The following is a 19,139-nucleotide window of genomic DNA, read 5'->3' on the forward strand; positions in this document are numbered from 1 at the left end:
GGTGTCGCAACCGCTTCGCTACACAATCTTGAAACAAGCAGACATGAGCCAACGCCAACTCCGTGATATTACAGATATGTGCTCAACACTCTCCGTGTCAAGAGCCGCGGCGATCATCTTACTCCGCCGCCGTGATTGGAACGCAAGTAAGTTGTTTGACAAGTGGTTTGAGTAGGAAGACGAGGTTCGGAAAAGATTGGGACCAAAACAAGCCCACTTGTTCGAACCTTGTCTTCTGATATTGGTTTGTTACTTGTGTTTTTGAAACATTTGTCGATGGTGACACGGTAGTGGAAGTGATGATAGTGATTCTAAATTATAACTTAAATTTTTCAAGTTAAAAATTTTGGATTTTAATCCACGGATTGGAGATGGTCGTGAACATTTCGTACAAGCAAATGAAAAACTGAAAGAAGTGCATATACCGATGAGAAATTTTTAATAACTCGGTCGCCAGTGGCAATTCAACCAGCAGCCTCACCGCACCAACCTCCAAACTCTCTTTTTCCATGGAATTATTGGCCCTTTGCTTCCACTTCGCCTTATCTCCAGCTCCTCCACCATTGATTCCGTGGAGTGATGGAAAAAAACAAAAAGTGGTAGAAAAAGGACGTCTATCGTGGCTAACTCCTTTTCTTCCACTCTTGTCTAACTTCTATCGACCATGCAAACTTTTGCAAAAATCAGAGCTCAACTTTTTTTTTATTTTTTTATTTTTTTTTAAATTAATAAGGAAATCTAGTGGCTTCGTCGTATCATTTCACTTTTTTCAGAGGCCAGAAAGACTTACAAATGCATTTCAATTTCTTCTGACCATCAACGTTAGGAATCGAACCTAGACGTGCAGTCTCGAATATGGATCTGAAATTCATCTCTAATCATTGGACGAATCGAACCTAGACGTGCAATCTCGAATATGGATCTGAAATTCATCTCTAATTATTGGACCGTTCCACGGTGGTTCTCTCCAACTTGGTTATGGGCCTGTTGGTGGGGCAAAACTTCAAAACGGCATAAAGAATCGCAATACCACTGATAAAGCTTCAAAGTTATTTTTAATTGTGACGGGAAAATCACGTGTTTTAAAAGAAGTGATGAAAAATTTTAATTTTTAAGTTATTAACTTTTTAGCACACATATTTTACTATTTGTATAATAACACGTGATGTACCACTCATGTACCGGTTACATTGAAAAATCACTTCAATTCCAGTAGAAGAGTAGACACAGAGCAATTCTCCGTCGCTATAAATACCTAATCAGGCATCAGTGCCTCATCCACCTTCATCCACCGTCCATCCCATCTTACCTCGGGATCACATCGACTGCGGTGACTCCGTAGAGGGCTGATCGTTCCGAAAGAAACGATCTATTTGTCGAAATCATCGCTATCGGCGAAAGAATAAAACGGAAGGAATCAAATAAAACAATCTCTAGGGTTTCTGTATACCATGGACAAGAAACGCAACCGGAACGGCGACAACTACATCGTCATAAACAGCGATGAAGAATCAGATCGATCAGAACGTTTTGAAGAAGAAGAAGACGACGCAGTTGATGATGAATTTGCTTTTGTCCAAGAAGACAACATCGACAGCACCGATCACTACGAGTTCAGCGAAAGTACTGATTCGTCTCATAATCCATATCAAAACTACGCCATATTGAAAGAGGAAGATATTCGCCAACTGCAGGAGGAAGATATCACAACAGTTTCTACAATCCTTTCCATACCGAAATCCGCTGCATGCTTCCTCCTCTCACACTTCAACTGGAGCGTCAGCAAAGTCAACGAGGAGTGGTTCGCCGACGAAGATAGAGTCAGAGAGAAGGTAGGGTTGTTGAGGAAGCCCGTGGTTAGTTTCCATCCCACAGATTTGATTACTTGCGGAATATGTTTTGATGATCATCAGTATGGATCAAAGGATGTTTTTTTCGCTGTTTGCGGTCATCCCTTTTGTCGGGATTGCTGGACAGGTTATATTAAATCAGCGATAGATGAAGGTCCGGCGTGTTTGATGGTGCTGAGATGTCCCGAACCGTCTTGCAAGGCAGCGGTTGGACCGGATTTAATCGAGGGTTTGACGACAAGAGAAGATCATGAGAGGTATAAGTACTTCCTTTTGAGATCTTACGTTGAAGGGCGCAGGGAGATCAAGTGGTGCCCTGCACCGGATTGCAAGTACGCTGTGAAATTCAATGCAGGTGGAACCAAAAGCTATGACGTTTCGTGCCTTTGCTTGTATGGGTTTTGCTGGAATTGCAATGAGGAAATTCACCGTCCTGTGAACTGCAAGACTGTGGAAAATTGGATTTCGAAGAACAAGGACGACTCGATGAATGCGCAGTGGATACTTGGGAATACCAAGCCTTGCCCCAAGTGCAAGAAACCAATCGAGAAGAACAACGGGTGTAATCATATGACTTGCGCAAACCCTTGCAGGTATGAGTTTTGCTGGTATTGCCTCGAGAATTATACTGGACATACATGCTGCAATGGATATAACAGGGCAACTGATGAATATACGGGAACTGACCCGGACAAGGTTGAAGCTGGGAGGGATAAAAAGAGGGCAAAGAGATACGTGGAGAAATACCTACATTATTATGAAAGATGGGCAAACAATCTGTCTTCGAAGAAAAAAGCAATAGAGGATTTACATAATGTGCAGAGCAAGGACATTACGAAGCTTGCCGCCATACAATGTCAATCGGAGCTTCAGCTCAAGTTTATCGTAGAGGCGTGGCGGCAGATCATTGAATGTAGGCAGGTATTGCGATGGACGTATGCATACGGGTACTACATTCCCGAGAACGAAGAACTGAAGATTCGGCTATTCGAGTACTTGCAAGACCACGCAGAGTTCAGCCTGGAGAGGCTTCACAAATGTGCTGAGAGTGAGATGAAAGAGTTTCTCTTTGCTAAAGGTCCGTTGGAAAGTTTCCGGGACTTTCGTATAAAGCTCGTAAGACTGACAAAGGTGACTGCAAGTTATTTTGAGAAGCTGGTTAGAGCGTTGGAGAATGATCTTTCTGAATTGGACATACAGGGGATTCACAAGTCTTGATCATCTGACCAGTGTGCCAATTGTGAATGCTTGTTCTCCAATGTAACCTGGAAGCTGGAGAGGTGTGTCATGACTCCTGAGAAGGCGTTAACTAGCTCTCTGTTTTCCTCCCCCATTTATTTATGATCTAATGGACTCCAATTTAGATGATTTGTTATGAGATAGGTAACTTGTTTAGGAAGTTTCATTTCGTTTCTTGTTCGGTGTGAAACCTTTTGTGTAGTATATTTCTTCTAATCAAATTCTGTTTGCCATTGATAAATGTTATGTTTGATATCTCATTGGGAGTTATGAAAATAACAAAATCACTAGCAAAGTGTAGGAGGTAACAACACCACTTTAAAAATGTCATCGTGCACTCATCTGCAATACAAATAAAACGCAGAAATTGAATTTGGAAATGAGGGTTTTGTGAAGCATTCTTCTCCCTGGTAGCGATTTTTTTTTTCTTCCCGTCAAATCACACTACGTATATAAGTAATTTTATTAAAGATGAACCGGAAGATTTACATAGCACTATAAGTGATTTTGTGGAAGATTTGCATAGCACTATAAGTGATTTTGTTTCAAAACATGGGAATTACTTGTATGTGGCCCTTAATGAATCTTTAAGAGTACCAAAATCACCAATGAGAGACATCACTTCTATATAAGTTTTGTGTCGAATTATCAAATCTTCCTCTCCTTCCTCCTATCAGAATCCTTGGTCTACAAAATTCATGGCCGCAGACTCCTTATTTGATTGGAGACCGGTGGCAGCCACTGTCCTTATTCTCGTAGCCTTTCTTCTTCATCTTCTCATGAATTGCTGCATCTTTGATTTTTGTTTTACTATTTTGTCGATAAATGCCTCTTTTGGTGAGGTTATTTGTGAGTCTCTTCAAATGAATATTTTTGTTTAATTTGTGTTGGTTTGTTATCGGCTCCTCTTAGGTCTACCTTGATGTTTCTAGTAGCTTCATTGATGAAGTTGAGCACTTGGTATGGACACTAGTTGGTTCGTTTGTCAATTCCTTTTCAGAGTCATTCCTACTAATTGTCAGAGAGTGTTTTCATTTCCGTTATTGTAGTTTCTCTGTGTGTGGAATTTCTCATGTCAATTGGCTAAGTGTTTGATTTCCATTAGGAATGGTCTTCCCCTGGCTTTGAAGTGTCATCTCAGTCCCCTAAGTTTGAGTGTGAATGATTTCAATACTTGGATGCGTTTTTGCTTATTCTCAGATATATCTCGCTCTCAAATTCACTAGTACAGTGGCAACTAATATGGCCAAATTGGTCTTTTATGTTTTGTTTAAGTCTTTTCGGATTGAGGACCTCTTAGATGAAATCCAAATATCTTCTCTGATATTTGTATTAGTTTTTTGAATTATAATAAGATCTGACTGACGAATCAATGTGGATGGTTCAAAGTTAGGGTTCTCTATCAATTTGGGGATGGGGCAAATCATAGACGCTTGCCAAAGATGTTGTTTTGAGATAGATCATGGGCTGTACTCGATGGCCGTCTGCTATCACTTTTTTTTGGACAAAGAGAACTTACAAACGAAAGCGGAAAGACAGAGGAAGAAAAACAACAGAAGGTCTCGCCCAAAGCTAAGACAGGGGAGATGAGCAGAGCACGACCTGATAGCGAGGCTGAGGTCCAATCTGCTAACCTCACCTATCTCAGCCAGCACAAATTAAGGGGGGCAAGGGAGACCATCCTTCGGCAAAATATGAACTAGAGAGGATGGGGGCCTAATGACCCAAACGTCAGTGCGCATCCCTCTTTTACATTGCGAAGCAACCCAATCGGTTGCACCATTCGCTTGACGCGGAATCCATTGCCATCTAATTGACTGAAAACAATGAGAAAGATTCCGGATTTTGGTTAACAGAGGAAATATGGTCCAATTCCATGCTTGGGATGATGTTGCTAATGAGTTCCAGAGAATCACATTCAAAGGCCACATCGAAGAAACCGTTATCAATTGCCGAGGCGACCGCCAGGAGGGCGGCCTTAGCCTCAGTTTGGAGAGCCGGGAAAAATCTGATTGATACAATAATCTGATTGATCAAGAAAAATCTGAGCAACCTTGTACCAGCCATTAGTCTTTTAACTCGGGCCTTAACATTTTCAACTTAGTTATACACTAATCGCAAAGCAATGAATAGACTTCAAACGTTCGTTCGAGCTCATTAGAAACCATTAAATTACATATCTTAATTAACCCGTTGCTTAATACCTTAATTAAATTACTAATCCCTCAAATCGGAAAAAGAAAAAAAAAAGTAATTATATTTAAACCCAATAGTTATCTTCACACGCCCATCATAAAAAATCTTTCACATTTTCCCCTTTAGCCCTTAAATCAAATTAAAATAAAAAGTTAAAAACCCTAATGAAAATCATAAAACCAAAGACCTCTGTCAGCACTTAGAGCAGCTTCTCTCAATTTATGAGCTCTTTCTTGTTGTACTCAGAATTGAAAGTAGAGGTGGACACGATGCAGTTCGATGCGGTTTTAAAATTGCACAAAACTTCAACAAAGATAAATTCAAGCATGTAGCGAATTCTTCTACAATCTGCGCCAGATGAGAAATCAAAGCTAACATTTTGTAGGGATGCATGCACGCCAGGCTCCAGCTACTATAATGGCTGATCATTTCATTTTTCATGAACATATAAAATCACATTTCATATGGTCCAGAGGAGTGGTAAATATATATAGTTTTTACTCTCTTTTTTTTATATAATTTATCCTTAGCATGCAGAGCTAGGTAAGAGAGAGAGACTGATGAGTGATAATATCTGTCGAATAGTGTTGAGTCCATGATAAAAGTATGAACTCTAACGAATAACGAATTAAAACATTACATCTAATTTGAGATGCGGTTTCCAAAAGTCAAAATCGAAACCAAATCGTTTCTAACACTGCAGTTCGGTTTTAAAACCGTAATCGTTTCAAAATCATAAAACCGAATAGTTCGATGTGGTCTAATTTGGTTCGTATTTTGGTTTCGATTTTCGATTTCAAGTCTCTACCCCTAATTGAAAGAGAAATCGCTTCCAATTGCCTTCCCACAATCACAAGAAATTTTTTTAGGTACCTGGCACATATGCTGACATGGAGTTCCACCAATAATCATTTAACTCCTTTATATTTTTATTTTTTTAAATCTCAAAAAATGCTAGCTGTTTCAAAAATTACCTCGAAAAGAAAAAATAAAAAACTCTTGGCTACCCTCAATCTTACGACAGCGATCAACCATCCAGTGCACCCACCTCCATCATTGGCCAGTGATTTAACTGGCGTCATCCATCTCTTCTCTCTTCCATTTTTTTTTTTTTTAATTTTAATTTCCTCATTTTCACTCCCACTCTTACTTCTATATAGAACCCAGGAAGTGTCGGCGGCGACTCCTACTCAGATCTGGCGTCGCCAATCCCGATCTATCAGCTGCTGAGGTCGCCATCATCCCTTGTGTTCTTTTCTGGCGCAGGAGAAGAAATAAAAAGGGGAAAAGAGAAAGAAAGAGAAAGAGAGAGAAAGAAAGGAAGAGAGACTGAGAGAGGTGAAGGGAATGGCAGGATGGGTCGGGGGGATGGTGGGGATGGGTGTGACGGTGGACGGAATAATCTCATCTTTTTCCTTTTTTTTTTTTTTTTTTTTTTTTAAAGAGTGAAATGTAGTAATGGTTTTTAATTTTAATTTAATTGAAGTAATACTCCTTTAAATAAAAATAGATGGTCTTTAATTTTAATCCAACTGGAGAAGTTATCTCTCAACTTTAATTTAATTGGAGCAATAGTTCATCAATCTTAACCCAATTGCAGCAATGGTCCTTCTAACATAACTCATTTTGACAAAATTCTGATGAAGTTGACGAAAAAAATCATAGCTACACGTTTTGATGAATTGAGGGATCCTAATTGTAGTAATGGTCATTCCAACCTAACTCATTTTGACAAAATTCTAACGAAGTTGATGAAAATGATCATAACTACACATTTTGATGAGTTGAGAGATCAATGACACTGGATTTTTAGTTGAAGGATCATTGCTCCAATTTGATTAAGTTGTTGGATCTTTGATACGTATCAGGATCCTCTCCTGATCTTTGTATGGGGATCCTCATGATCAACAAGTGTAGGCCGTTTGATGAAAATCCAATGGCTACAAATAGGAGGTCTTTTTAAAGTTATAATAATTATAGCCGTTGGATTTTCATCCAACGGTCCACACTTATTGGTCATGAGGATCCTCATACAAAGATCAGGAGAGGATCCTGATCCCTTTGATACAATTTATTCTTTTTTTATATATATAATTATTTTCTTAAAATAAAGATAAGGATAAAATAGGTATTTCAACAAAATCATTAACCATAGGACAAGTGTCAGACATTGATTAGTAGGGAACTCCATATCAGCAAATGTGCGGGGTACCTGGAAAAATTTCTCCACAATCACCCTCTCATTTCCTTCGTTTCCTTCTTCCAATTCCCTTTCCCCTGGACGATTCGCATGGACAAGAAACGCAGACTGCACGATCAGAAAAATGGCGGTGATGAAAGTCCTTGTGACGTTGACGACTCTGGCTTTCTTGAAGAACAAGAAGAGGATGGCGACGACGACAACATTGACACAGAAGATCGGTATGAGTTGGTTGACACTTGTCAGTCGAAAACCCGACATTACACTGTTTTGAATGAAGAAGAAATTCGCCAAATTCAGGAGGATGATATCAACAAAGTGTCTGATGTCATTTCCCTACCGAAATACGCCGCATGCTTTCTTCTCCCTCACTTCAATTGGAAGGTTAGTAGGGCTAACGAGGAGTGGTTTTTGGACGAGGATAAAAGTCCGCGAAAAGGTAGGGTTAATGAAAAAAACAGTGGTTCAATTCAATGCCAGAGATATAATTACATGTGGAATATGTTTTGATGAATATGCGTATGAATGCGAAAGTGTTTTGTCTACTTTTTGCGGTCATCCTTTTTGTCGAAATTGCTGGACAGGTTACATTCGCACTTCGATCGATGACGGTCTTGCGTGTTTGATGCTGAAATGTCCTGAACCGCCTTGTGGCGCAGCTGTTGGTCCGGATTTAATCGGCGTGTTGACAACCCGGGAAGATTATGAGAGGTATAAACACTTCCTTTTAAGATCCTACGTTGAGGGTCATAGGAAGATCAAGTGGTGTCCTGCTCCTGATTGCTGTTATGCTGTTAAGTACAACGGCAATGCTGATGATGATGATACCGGGATGAATGGTAGTTATGACGTTACCTGTCTTTGCTCAAACAGTTTATGCTGGAATTCCTGGAAACTATTTTGAGAAGCTGGTTAGAGCGTTGGAGAATGGCCTTCCAGAGGTGGACAATGCAGCTGGGATTAATTGACAAGCATTGACCTTGTGACCAGTGTAACAATTTGGATGGATTTCCCTTCCTTCCGGCGGGTTCTGCGTTTGAGCTATGCGAATGATGTGTTCACGCTGCTTATAATCTCAGAAGAGGAAAGTAATTGTAGTTGTAGGAGGTAGTACAAAGCTTTTGTTGGCTAATCTTTTTACATGAGACTTTTATATCCAAGTATTCAAAATAAATAAGCAATCATCATATGTGGTCCGATTGCAATATATGCATATCGTGATGCGTTCACTCTTTTTAATAATATGCTCTTGTAAATCAATGTTTGTTCTAATTCATGTTTTGAGTACCTGTGGATCTAGAGGATTAATAGTCCACGGCCTCTTCTGCTGATTCTTTGTTTGGCTCGTTGCCTCTTATTTGGACTCGGAGGTTTATAGGGGTTGGTTTACCAACAGATTATTATTTATTTCAAGAAATTTGATGAAACCAAATTTTTGGTTGTCAAGCCTAACTATTGAGGTGCATAACCAGCTACTAACTAGCTCATAATCTGGTAGTTGGAAGGGTCCTATCCTTCATCGTTGAGAATTTGGTTTGGTTGCATGCAATATGCAAACAAACCAAATTCTCGTAAGATTGGAAGGACACTAACAATAATAATATTTGATTACAAGTAATTGAATTGTGTTGAATAAGTGGCCAAGTGGCCATACTTTAGATTAAACAAAAGAAGGTGGAAACACCTTTCCTTGTTTTGGGGAGGAAAATAAGGGAAAAGAATGTTTTGGTTCCGTAGCACAACCCGTGAGTTTGGTTTTGGCAGAAAGCTAAAAGAAAAAAAGTTGTTTTTAATAATAAGAGTTCATTTCGGTTGTGTGGAAACAAGAGAGAAGATAGAGTTGCAGAGAGTTTTGCAGAGAGCAAGTTGCTGCTTCAATTGGTTAGTAATCATCCACCAAAGTAGTTGTTGTTGTAATAGCTGAGAGCTATATGTATAGAGAAGAAATTATTCATTATATTTCTTTCTCTATTTGTTTCTTTGGTGTGTGAGAGCTATTGGGTGTATTGGGCTTTTGGGTTGTGAGATCACCAACACTTTGTAAACTCCCATTTGGTTGATAGTGGATTATTGGTTGAGCTCCTACTGCTCCGAGGACGTACTCCAGTTACAGTGACTGTGGAGGAACCTCGTTAAAATCTTTGTGTCTTTTATATTTTGTTCTTGCATTTCCATTTGATAAATTTCCTGTGGGCTAGCTTGAGTTGGTTCCATTTAGTTTGGTGCTATCCTAGCACAACAATTGGTATCAGAGCACTGGTTGCTCTTGGGTACTGTCTAATTGCCAAAAATGTCAGACGGGCAAGATGAGAATCCTTTTGGAAGCAGCTCCGGATTTGCAAGAACTACGGTGCAAAATGCAAAGTTCGAAGTTGAAAAGTTTGATGGCACAAACAACTTTGGGATGTGGCAATGTGAGGTCAAAGATGTGTTGGCTCAACAAGATCTACTTGCCGCTTTGGGAGAGAAGCCGGAAGCTATGTCGAAGCCGGAATGGGAGAAATTAAATTTGTGGGCTTGCTCTTCAATTCGGTTGTGCCTTGTAAAAACTCAGAAGTATTTTGTGATGCGGGAGACATTGGCAAGTGTGTTGTGGCAAAAATTGGAAGACAAGTATATGACGAAGAGTGCAGAGAACCGGCTACACTTGAAGAAAAAGTTCTACCGCTTCCAATACAAAGAAGGTACAAAAATGATTAGACACCTTGATGCTTTTAATAAGTTGATTGCCGACTTGTTAAATTTAGATGAGGATATTAAGGATGAAGATAAAGCCTTAATATTGTTGAATTCCTTGCCGGACTCTTATGAGCATTTTGTGACCACTATTATGCATGGTAAAGAAACTGTGAAATTTGAAGATGTGTCAAATGCCTTGATGAATTATGAAATGAGGCATAGAGATAAAAATCATGATAGTAACTCGGAAGCTTTATTTGTTAGAGGTAGATCATCGGAGAGAAGATCATCTTCTAGTAGGAAAAAATCACAGTCTCGACCTAGAGGAAACTCTAAAGGTAGAAAACCTTTGGAAATGGATGAATGTGCCTTTTGTCGTAATAAGGGCCATTGGAAGAAAGATTGTCCTAAATTGAAGACCAAAGGTAAAGAAAGTTCTGAAGCTAATGTTGCTGAAGTTGAAACAGATTTTCCTGATTTTGCTTTAACCACTTCCTCATCATTTGATTGTGCTACTAAGTGGGTGTTGGATACGGGTTGTACTCATCATATGACTCCTCACAAGGATTGGTTTTCAAGCTTGAAAGAGTTTGATGGCGGCGTTGTGTTCATGGGAGATGACAATCCTTGCACAACAAAAGGGATTGGTACAGTTCGTTTGAAGTTGCATGATGGCATGGTTAAAGAGTTGACAGGTGTTTGGTATATACCGAATTTGAAGAAAAATCTTATTTCTTTGGGAACTTTGGAAGCCAAGGGCTTCAGGTTTCATTCAGATGGGCAGACATTGAAGGTGACTTATGGTGCACTTGTTGTGATGAAAGCTCCTCGATGTGGCCATTTGTATTTATTGCAAGGAAGCAATGTGACAGGTGAAGCATCTGTAGTCTCAGAAAATATGGGCACATCCGATTCTGATACTACTAGACTGTGACATATGAGATTAGGCCATGCCGGTGAGAAAACTCTACAAGGGCTTGTGAAACAAGGTCTTCTAAAAGGTGCCACGACTTGTAAGCTTGATTTCTGTGAGCATTGTGTCTTGGGGAAGCAAACTAGAGTGAAGTTTGGTACTGCTGTACATCAGACGAAGGGCATTCTTGATTATGTGCATTCGGATGTTTGGGGTCCTACAAAGACTCCCTCTTTGAGTGGTAGACATTGGTTCGTGACCTTTGTTGATGATTATTCAAGAAGGTTTTGGGTCTACACTATGAAGCACAAGAGTGAGGTGTTGAGCATTTTCTTGGGTTGGAAGAAAATGGTTGAGAACCAGACTGGGAGAAAGATTAAGATTTTGAGATCGGATAATGGTGGTGAATACACATCCGACCTTTTCTTTAAAGTTTGCAAAGAGGAAGGGATTGTGAGACATTTTAGTGTCCGGGGAACTCCACAACAAAATGGAGTTGCAGAAAGATTGAATCGAACCTTGCTTGAGAAGGTTAGATGCATGTTGTCTCAGTCGGGTTTGAGCAAGTCGTTTTGGGCAGAGGCAGTTACTTATGCATGTCACATCATCAACCGATTACCCTCAGCTGCTGTTCAGGGTAAGACGCCAATGGAGGTATGGACTGGAAAACCTTCTACTGATTATGATTATATTCGTATTTTTGGTTCACCTGCTTATTTTCATGTAACTGAAAATAAACTTGATCCTAGAGCCAAAAATGCTATCTTTCTTGGTTTTAGTAGTGGTGTTAAAGGTTACAGGTTATGGTGCCCAGAGATGAAAAAACTTGTAATCAGCAGAGATGTGACATTTGATGAAGAAAATATGTTTAGAGACTCTGAGAAGAATGTGAAAGATGTCCAACAGGTGGAGCTTGAGAAAGTTGCCTCTAGTACTTCAAATCCTATTTCCGCTGATGTCGAAGCCACTACAAGTGAAGAAGTGGAAGACCATGAGGATGTTGAAGAAGTTGAACTTGAAGATTCTATTCAAGTTGAAGAGCAAGTTTCACCTCAAGAGTCTATTGCTAAGAACAGAGGAAAGAGAAATATTACCAAGCCAGCTCGGTATAGTGACTATATTGCTTTTGCTCTTCCTAGTTCCTATTATCACTGATGAGATTCCATCCAATTTTGAGGAAGCCATTGAGAGTGAGGAAAAGGAGAAGTGGTGCAATGCCATGGGTGATGAGATGAATTCTCTCTTGAAGAACAAGACTTGGGAGTTAGCTAAATTGCCTAAGGGTAAGAAAGCTATTGGTTGCAAATGGGTGTATGCCAAGAAGGAAGATGCTGATGAGAAAAGCAATGTGAGATTCAAAGCAAGATTAGTTGCTAAAGGGTATGCACAAAAGGAGGGCATTGACTACAATGAAATCTTTTCTCCAGTTGTGAAGCACTCCTCAATTCGCATTATGTTAGCTCTTGTTGCACAATATGATTTTGAACTTGTGCAACTCGATGTGAAGACGGCTTTCCTACATGGTGATTTGAATGAAGAGATCTATATGTGTCAACCGGATGGGTATAAAGTGAAAGGGAAAGATAATTTGTTTTGCAAGTTGAAGAAATCACTTTATGGCTTGAAGCAATCTCCAAGACAATGGTATTTGAGGTTTGATAAATTTATGAGAGGCCAAAATTATTCTAGAAGTCAATATGATCATTGTGTGTACTTCAAGAAGTTGCAAGATGGGTCTTTCATTTATTTATTGATATATGTTGATGATATGTTGATTGCCTCAAAGAATGTCGAAGAGATTGAGAAATTGAAGAAGCAAATGAAGAATGAGTTCGAGATGAAGGATCTTGGTGAAGCAAAGAAGATCCTTGGCATGGAGATCACTAGAGACAGAGAGAAAGGTTTGGTATGCTTGAATCAAAGACAATACCTTGAGAAGTTGATTCGGAAGTTTGGAGTTCATGATTCAACTAAACCGGTTAGTACCCCTTTGGCTCCTCATTTTAAATTGAGTTCTCTACAATGTCCTAAAACTGATCAAGAGAAGCTACAAATGAAAAATATACCATATGCAAATTTGGTTGGTAGTTTGATGTATGCAATGGTATGCTCTAGACCGGATATTGCTCATGCAGTTGGCATGGTGAGTCAATATATACATAATCCTGGTAAAGAGCATTGGAATGCAGCTAAGTGGATATTGAGGTATCTCCATGGTACTCGAGATGTTGGTTTATGCTTTGAGAGGGATGACTCTAGTATTGGTCATTTTGTTGTTGGTTATGTTGATTCAGATTATGCAGGTGATCTGGATGGAAGGAAGTCTACTACAGGCTATGTATTTACTATGGCTAAAGGGCCAGTTTGTTGGAGGTCCATTTTGCAGTCGTCTGTTGCTTTGTCTACTACAGAGGCTGAATATATGGCAGTTGCTGAAGCTATAAAGGAGGCCATTTGGATACATGGACTGATTAGAGATTTGGGGGTTGATCAGAAGCAGGTGGAGGTACATTGTGATAGTCAGAGTGCCATTTATTTGGCTAAGTATCAGGTTCATCATGCGAGAACCAAGCACATAGATGCGCGTTATCACTTTGTTCGTGAAGTAGTTGGTGAAGGGGAGATCATTCTCCAGAAGATTCCAACTAAAGACAACCCCGCTGATATGTTAACTAAGGTTGTTGGTGTAGCCAAGTTTGTTCATTGCTTGAACTTGGCTCACATTTTGCCTATATAAAGAAGGCGTTGAGCAGTAGGAGTTTTTGGAGCATTTGGCTCGGCATGAGTTGTTCTCTTGCTAGTGATTGGGAGTGATGTTGTGTGTTAATTATGTTGTTTGGCTTATCATGGCGTTTTTCGGAACTTGGCCAAGGTGGAGATTGTTGAATAAGTGGCCAAGTGGCCATACTTTAGATTAAACAAAAGAAGGTGGAAACACTTTTCCTTGTTTTGGGGAGGAAAATAAGGGAAAAGAATGTTTTGGTTCCCTAGCACAACCCGTGAGTTTGGTTTTGGCGGAAAGCTAAAAGAAAAAAAGTTGTTTTTAATAATAAGAGTTCATTTCGGTTGTGTGGAAACAAGAGAGAAGATAGAGTTGCAGAGAGTTTTGCAGAGAGCAAAGGAGTCTTGCAGAGAGCCCAAAAAAAAAGAAGAACAAGTTACTGCTTCAATTGGTTAGTAATCATCCACCAAAGTAGTTGTTGTTGTAATAGCTGAGAGCTATATGTATAGAGAAGAAATTATTCATTATATTTCTTTCTCTATTTGTTTCTTTAGTGTGTGTGAGCTATTGGGTGTATTGGGCTTTTGGGTTGTGAGATCACCAACACTTTGTAAACTCCCATTTGGTTGATAGTGGATTATTGGTTGAGCTCCTACTGCTCCGAGGACGTACTCCAGTTATAGTGACTGTGGAGGAACCTCGTTAAAATCTTTGTGTCTTTTATATTTTGTTCTTGCATTTCCATTTGATAAATTTCCTGTGGGCTAGCTTGAGTTGGTTCCATTTAGTTTGGTGCTATCCTAGCACAACAAATTGTTTATTTGTAGGGAATATAAGTATACACACAGAAGCCAGCAGAGAGAAAAAGAAGGGCTAGCTTATACTTTCAGACTTTCAGTTGAATATTAGAGTGTACAACGAATAAGACTACAAAATAATAAAAATATTATTAAATAAATTGAGAATGCCGAAACGGCTATAAAATCTCAAAAGGCTACATCATGACTAACATGTTATTCATGCTAAACTATAAGCTATATTTATAGAGAGCAAAACCTAGAAACCCTAATTCGGATGGGCTAAGCCCATGTACTAACTAACAAGCAAACTCAAATAATCATAAAATACTAATATTTTCCAACACTCATCAAACTCATAGCGGTATACGACATGGGTTTGCAAACAAGCAAATGTGGACTGGCTCCGTTAGGCGGACTGGCAGGTATACAAACTTAACTTGACTTGACTCGACTGGCGAACTTGACTCGACTGGTGAACTTGTGACTTGACTAGTGAACTGGCGAATTGATTCTGACTAGCTAGTGTTTAAGAGTACGGAAAGAACCCATCACTAAACGAATGAGATTTCTATATCTCAATTATACCAACAAACGAACAACGCCAAAAAATTCTAGCAACTATCACTCCAGAGGTTAACACTCCAAACACTCGAGAATTCATTACGAACGGCGACGGCAGATACCCCGAACTTCAAAACAAAGCCAACAACTTGTGTGGGCCTAAATCAAACTTAACCATTTTTAATTCTTTGCCCGTGTGGGCCTAAAAACAAACAACCGAAAAGATTTTCTTTTCTTTTCGTCGGTTTTCTTTTCTTCTTCCCTTCAACCTTCCTTTCTGGGCAGTGGTTTTCTCCAGAACAAACAATACAATTGCGAGTGCAGTGGATTCAACGGAGGTGTGCATGCAATGGGTATAGTGGTGCAACGATGGCGTATGTGGAATGGCTCACATACGGATGAAGGGGGCAGGCCCGGTACGTAGGCTGATGGCTGGTGGTGGGTTCAGCACGGCAGCGGAAACTGGTCGGGATTACAGGCAACAGCGTATACAGGAACAATAGCAGATGATGGATCGACTCGGTCCAGCGTCGGCACAGGTCCAAACTTCAATTCCAGAAACGTCCACTTTTTTTCTTTCTTTCTTTTCGACTATGGATGACAACCAAAAAACAAACCAGAAAACAAAATATTCCACGAATAACAAAATATTCCACGAATCGAAACTGGAAAAAGACAAACACTGATAACGAACAGAAGCAGATTAAATCCCGAATAATCAAATCTGCTCTGATATCAAATTGAATATTAGAATGTACAACGAACAAGATTACAAAATAATAAGAATATTATTAAACAGACTGAGAATGCCGAAACGGCTACAAAATCTCAAAAGGTTACACCATGACTAACATGTTATTTATGCTAAATTATAAGCTATATAGAGAGCAAAACCTAAAAACCCTAATTCGGATGAATTAAGCCGATATACTAATTAACAAGCAAACTCAAATAATCATAAAACACTAATATTTTCCAACGCTTTCATCATGGTTGAATTACAATATCCATAGTATCGAAGGGCTAGCTTTTAATTAACCAAATCATCTTCCCTTGCTGTGTGAAGTATAATTCTTTTTTCGCTTACAGAAATATAATATTTCGATGAGTATTGCTACGTATCGGTATATATTGCTCAGTATATACAACAAAAAGGAATGCGGTTATAAATTAATAAACCAATCCAGTAGTTTGTGGACACTGTCACCAGTTAGTTGTATGATCTATCTTCCATGTACACCAGTAGCCAGGGCGGAGCCACGAAGGAAATAGATACCTTGACATTTTATTCACACAAAAAAAACTAGAGTTATCTTTTGATTTCAAAAAACTTTTTCAGGGTATTGGAGCCCCATTGGGAATCTTTCCTTATTTCTTTCAGTGGATTCCATTTCTGACTGGTGGGTATTCCACTGTGAGTTTTGAGGGGCTCATGTGATCCAAAGAGAAAGAGGAAATAGACGAGAGAGCTAGTTCTTATTTTTGTTTTTGTTTTGAAGTTTTTATTCCTTGAAGTCTTTTAATATTATCACTTTTGCTTTTTCTATTTTTTCTTATTTTTCTATTCCCCTCTTTATTTTGAATCTGAGTCGGGGTACTGGGCATGAGGGTTGAGGTGAGGAAGATGATGACAAGAATGGCATCATACCAAACTCAAATGATGGTGGTCGGTAGTTAGGACATGGCAACTCTTTATTTTTCTTAGATCAGAAGAACATTTTAGGGTGAGACTTTTGATCCCTCTTGAGCTAAAATTCTGACTCCGTCACAGCCGGTAGTTGGTAGTTGGGGGTTTCGTAGTGGTAGAGAGTCTGGAGAGAAGGAAGATACCAGCAGAGGAAAGAAGCACAGATCCAGCAAAGCAAGCAAGATCGAGCGGCGTCACGAGAGGTATGCTTTTGAACTTGTCCAGAAGTCCCACTTGCAGTATCATCACCACTGCATGCCCTATTTTCGATTTCGCTTGCGAAACTGATTCCATGTTAACCCATGCTGGAGGTGCCTGAAATGTTTATAATAATTACATGAATTAGAAATGATATCTATGTTGGTACAAATATTAGAAGATATTTCCGTTATGTATGTAGAAAGTTACTGAAAGCTACCTTCATGTAGAAGAGAGCAAACAAATTTGAGTCGGAAAACTGCGGTCCCTTTTCTTTCGCCGCCTTTGACCCCACGAACATGGCATACAACCCAACTGCAAAAATAAGCATGGCGGTTCCTACCAAGAACATATCTGTAAATTACAAGTATTAATCATTAGTAAATTATAATTAGGCATAATTAGGATGAATATCACATATGTGGATGTGGGTACTTTACTTACCAATGGCTTCAATAAGAAGATGCACCATATGGCCTTGATCCGTCTTGTGCGACAAGGCATGGAAATACTGGAAATATGACTTTAGAACAATCAAGCAACCCTGCATTCATATAAACGTTGAATGTAAGGACGTGTCGATTAATGCTAAACTAGTTTCAAGGTTCGATTTCCTCCAATGTAATCAATTAAAAAGGGAAAATGGAAATTTCACCTCTACAAAGCATAGTACTGAACCGAGTAAAGATCCCGCAACTGCAAGTAACGTAAAGAATCGGCAATCTATTATCCCCTGCACAAATGAAGTACATATAAGTAACTCTAAATTACCAAATAAAATTAAATAAATTTTGACAACTGAGAACAAGAATGTAACGGACATATGTACCCTTTCAATGAACATCTGGACTTGCTGTCTCAAAGATTTTGGTTTGAGAGCCGTTCTCAGTAGAATAGGCAAAGCACGGGTGGCCTTTCCGACCAGGGAAGCCAAATCTACGAGTAGTCCACCCTTATTCTCAACTTGTGGCTCCGCCAATGTGGTTTTCGACACCTTCACAGCCACTGTATGTTTTTTCTTCCTATGATGACTATCATTATCGGTCCTGGCAAGTTTCTTCCCTCCGTTTAATCTTCCGGCCATGCTCGAACACTTCAGTGCTGTTGATGGCGGAGAAGATGGAGAAGAAGAGGAGGAATGAAAAGTCATGGGCTTCAACGTGCGCAATAATCTAGCGGCTGCCATTGCTCCTTTGACAACACAAATGAAACTTACTGGTTGGTTTCGGTGGGTATATATATAAGTTTGTAGCTAGTGTGGTTCGTCGTATGGAGATAAACAGAAGATTCGTGGCATCTTAGCTGGTATTTGTCTTTGCATGGAGTAAGCATTCTCTTTTTCCTTTTGCTTGGAGAGGTTGGTTTTGAACTTTGAATTCTTCCCAACAATTTAGACGTACCAAAACCAAACCAGAGCCTCTAATGTAATGAGTCGCTGTCGGCACGTGCTCTGCATGTTGGCACCATCCGATTCGAGACCGGACACGTGTGGACGTGTGTTTCGTGGGATAATTTTCTTTCTGGGAATTTACGAACGAGGATATTTTCTCCATCGACGGCTTGTGGAACTTGGAATATGGAATTGGAAGGCACAATGCAAGTCAGACGGAACGGTATTTTTTCCATATTTCAATTGCTTGTGTTGTGGGTTTCGACTTGCGCTTTTGGGCTTTCGGCTTTTGGGGGATGGAAGCATGCGTACAAAACAACGAAGCAAAAGCAACGGAAAGAAACAGGTTACGTAGAACGTCTCAGCGCCACATGAAACAGATGAGAGATTTTTAATTATAACGGGAAGGGTACGTCACGTGTTTTAATAGGAATGATGAAAATTTTTATTTTTTAAGTTATTAACTTTTTAGCACACATATCCCATCATTTGTTTAGTGACACGTAATGTACCATCCCGTGTACCAGTCACACTGAAAAATCTCTCGAAACAGACAGCCAGGAAGTTGCCCTTCTGCCTTCAGAAACAATCTCAAGGCCCAATTTTTTTCATGGTTCCATGTGACGACAGTGCACTTTTAATGTGATTCGCATGATAAAATAATTGTTAATTAAACTCTTGTGGTGAGTCCAAACTTCTGTTAG

At 39.5% G+C, this 19,139-nt stretch overlaps 2 protein-coding genes across 2 annotated transcripts; both read left to right on the plus strand.

Annotated features, from left to right (window-relative positions):
• The first annotated feature begins 1,212 nt into the window (after window positions 1-1,212).
• LOC137717842 (probable E3 ubiquitin-protein ligase ARI8) lies at window positions 1,213-3,324 on the plus strand. Its single transcript, XM_068457330.1, has one exon. The coding sequence runs from the start codon at window positions 1,452-1,454 to the stop codon at window positions 3,066-3,068; it is 1,617 nt and encodes a 538-aa protein (XP_068313431.1). The 5' UTR covers window positions 1,213-1,451; the 3' UTR covers window positions 3,069-3,324.
• A 4,251-nt stretch (window positions 3,325-7,575) lies between these two features.
• On the plus strand, window positions 7,576-8,453 carry LOC137718072 (putative E3 ubiquitin-protein ligase ARI6). The gene is made up of 3 exons (XM_068457584.1): window positions 7,576-7,924; window positions 8,070-8,270; window positions 8,359-8,453. Exons 1-3 carry the CDS (start codon window positions 7,576-7,578, stop codon window positions 8,451-8,453), a joined length of 645 nt encoding a protein of 214 aa, XP_068313685.1.
• The last annotated feature ends 10,686 nt before the right edge of the window (window positions 8,454-19,139 follow it).

The sequence above is a fragment of the Pyrus communis genome, chromosome 15 (genome assembly GCF_963583255.1).
Source record: "Pyrus communis chromosome 15, drPyrComm1.1, whole genome shotgun sequence".
In the NCBI taxonomy this organism is placed as follows: Eukaryota; Viridiplantae; Streptophyta; class Magnoliopsida; order Rosales; family Rosaceae; genus Pyrus; species Pyrus communis.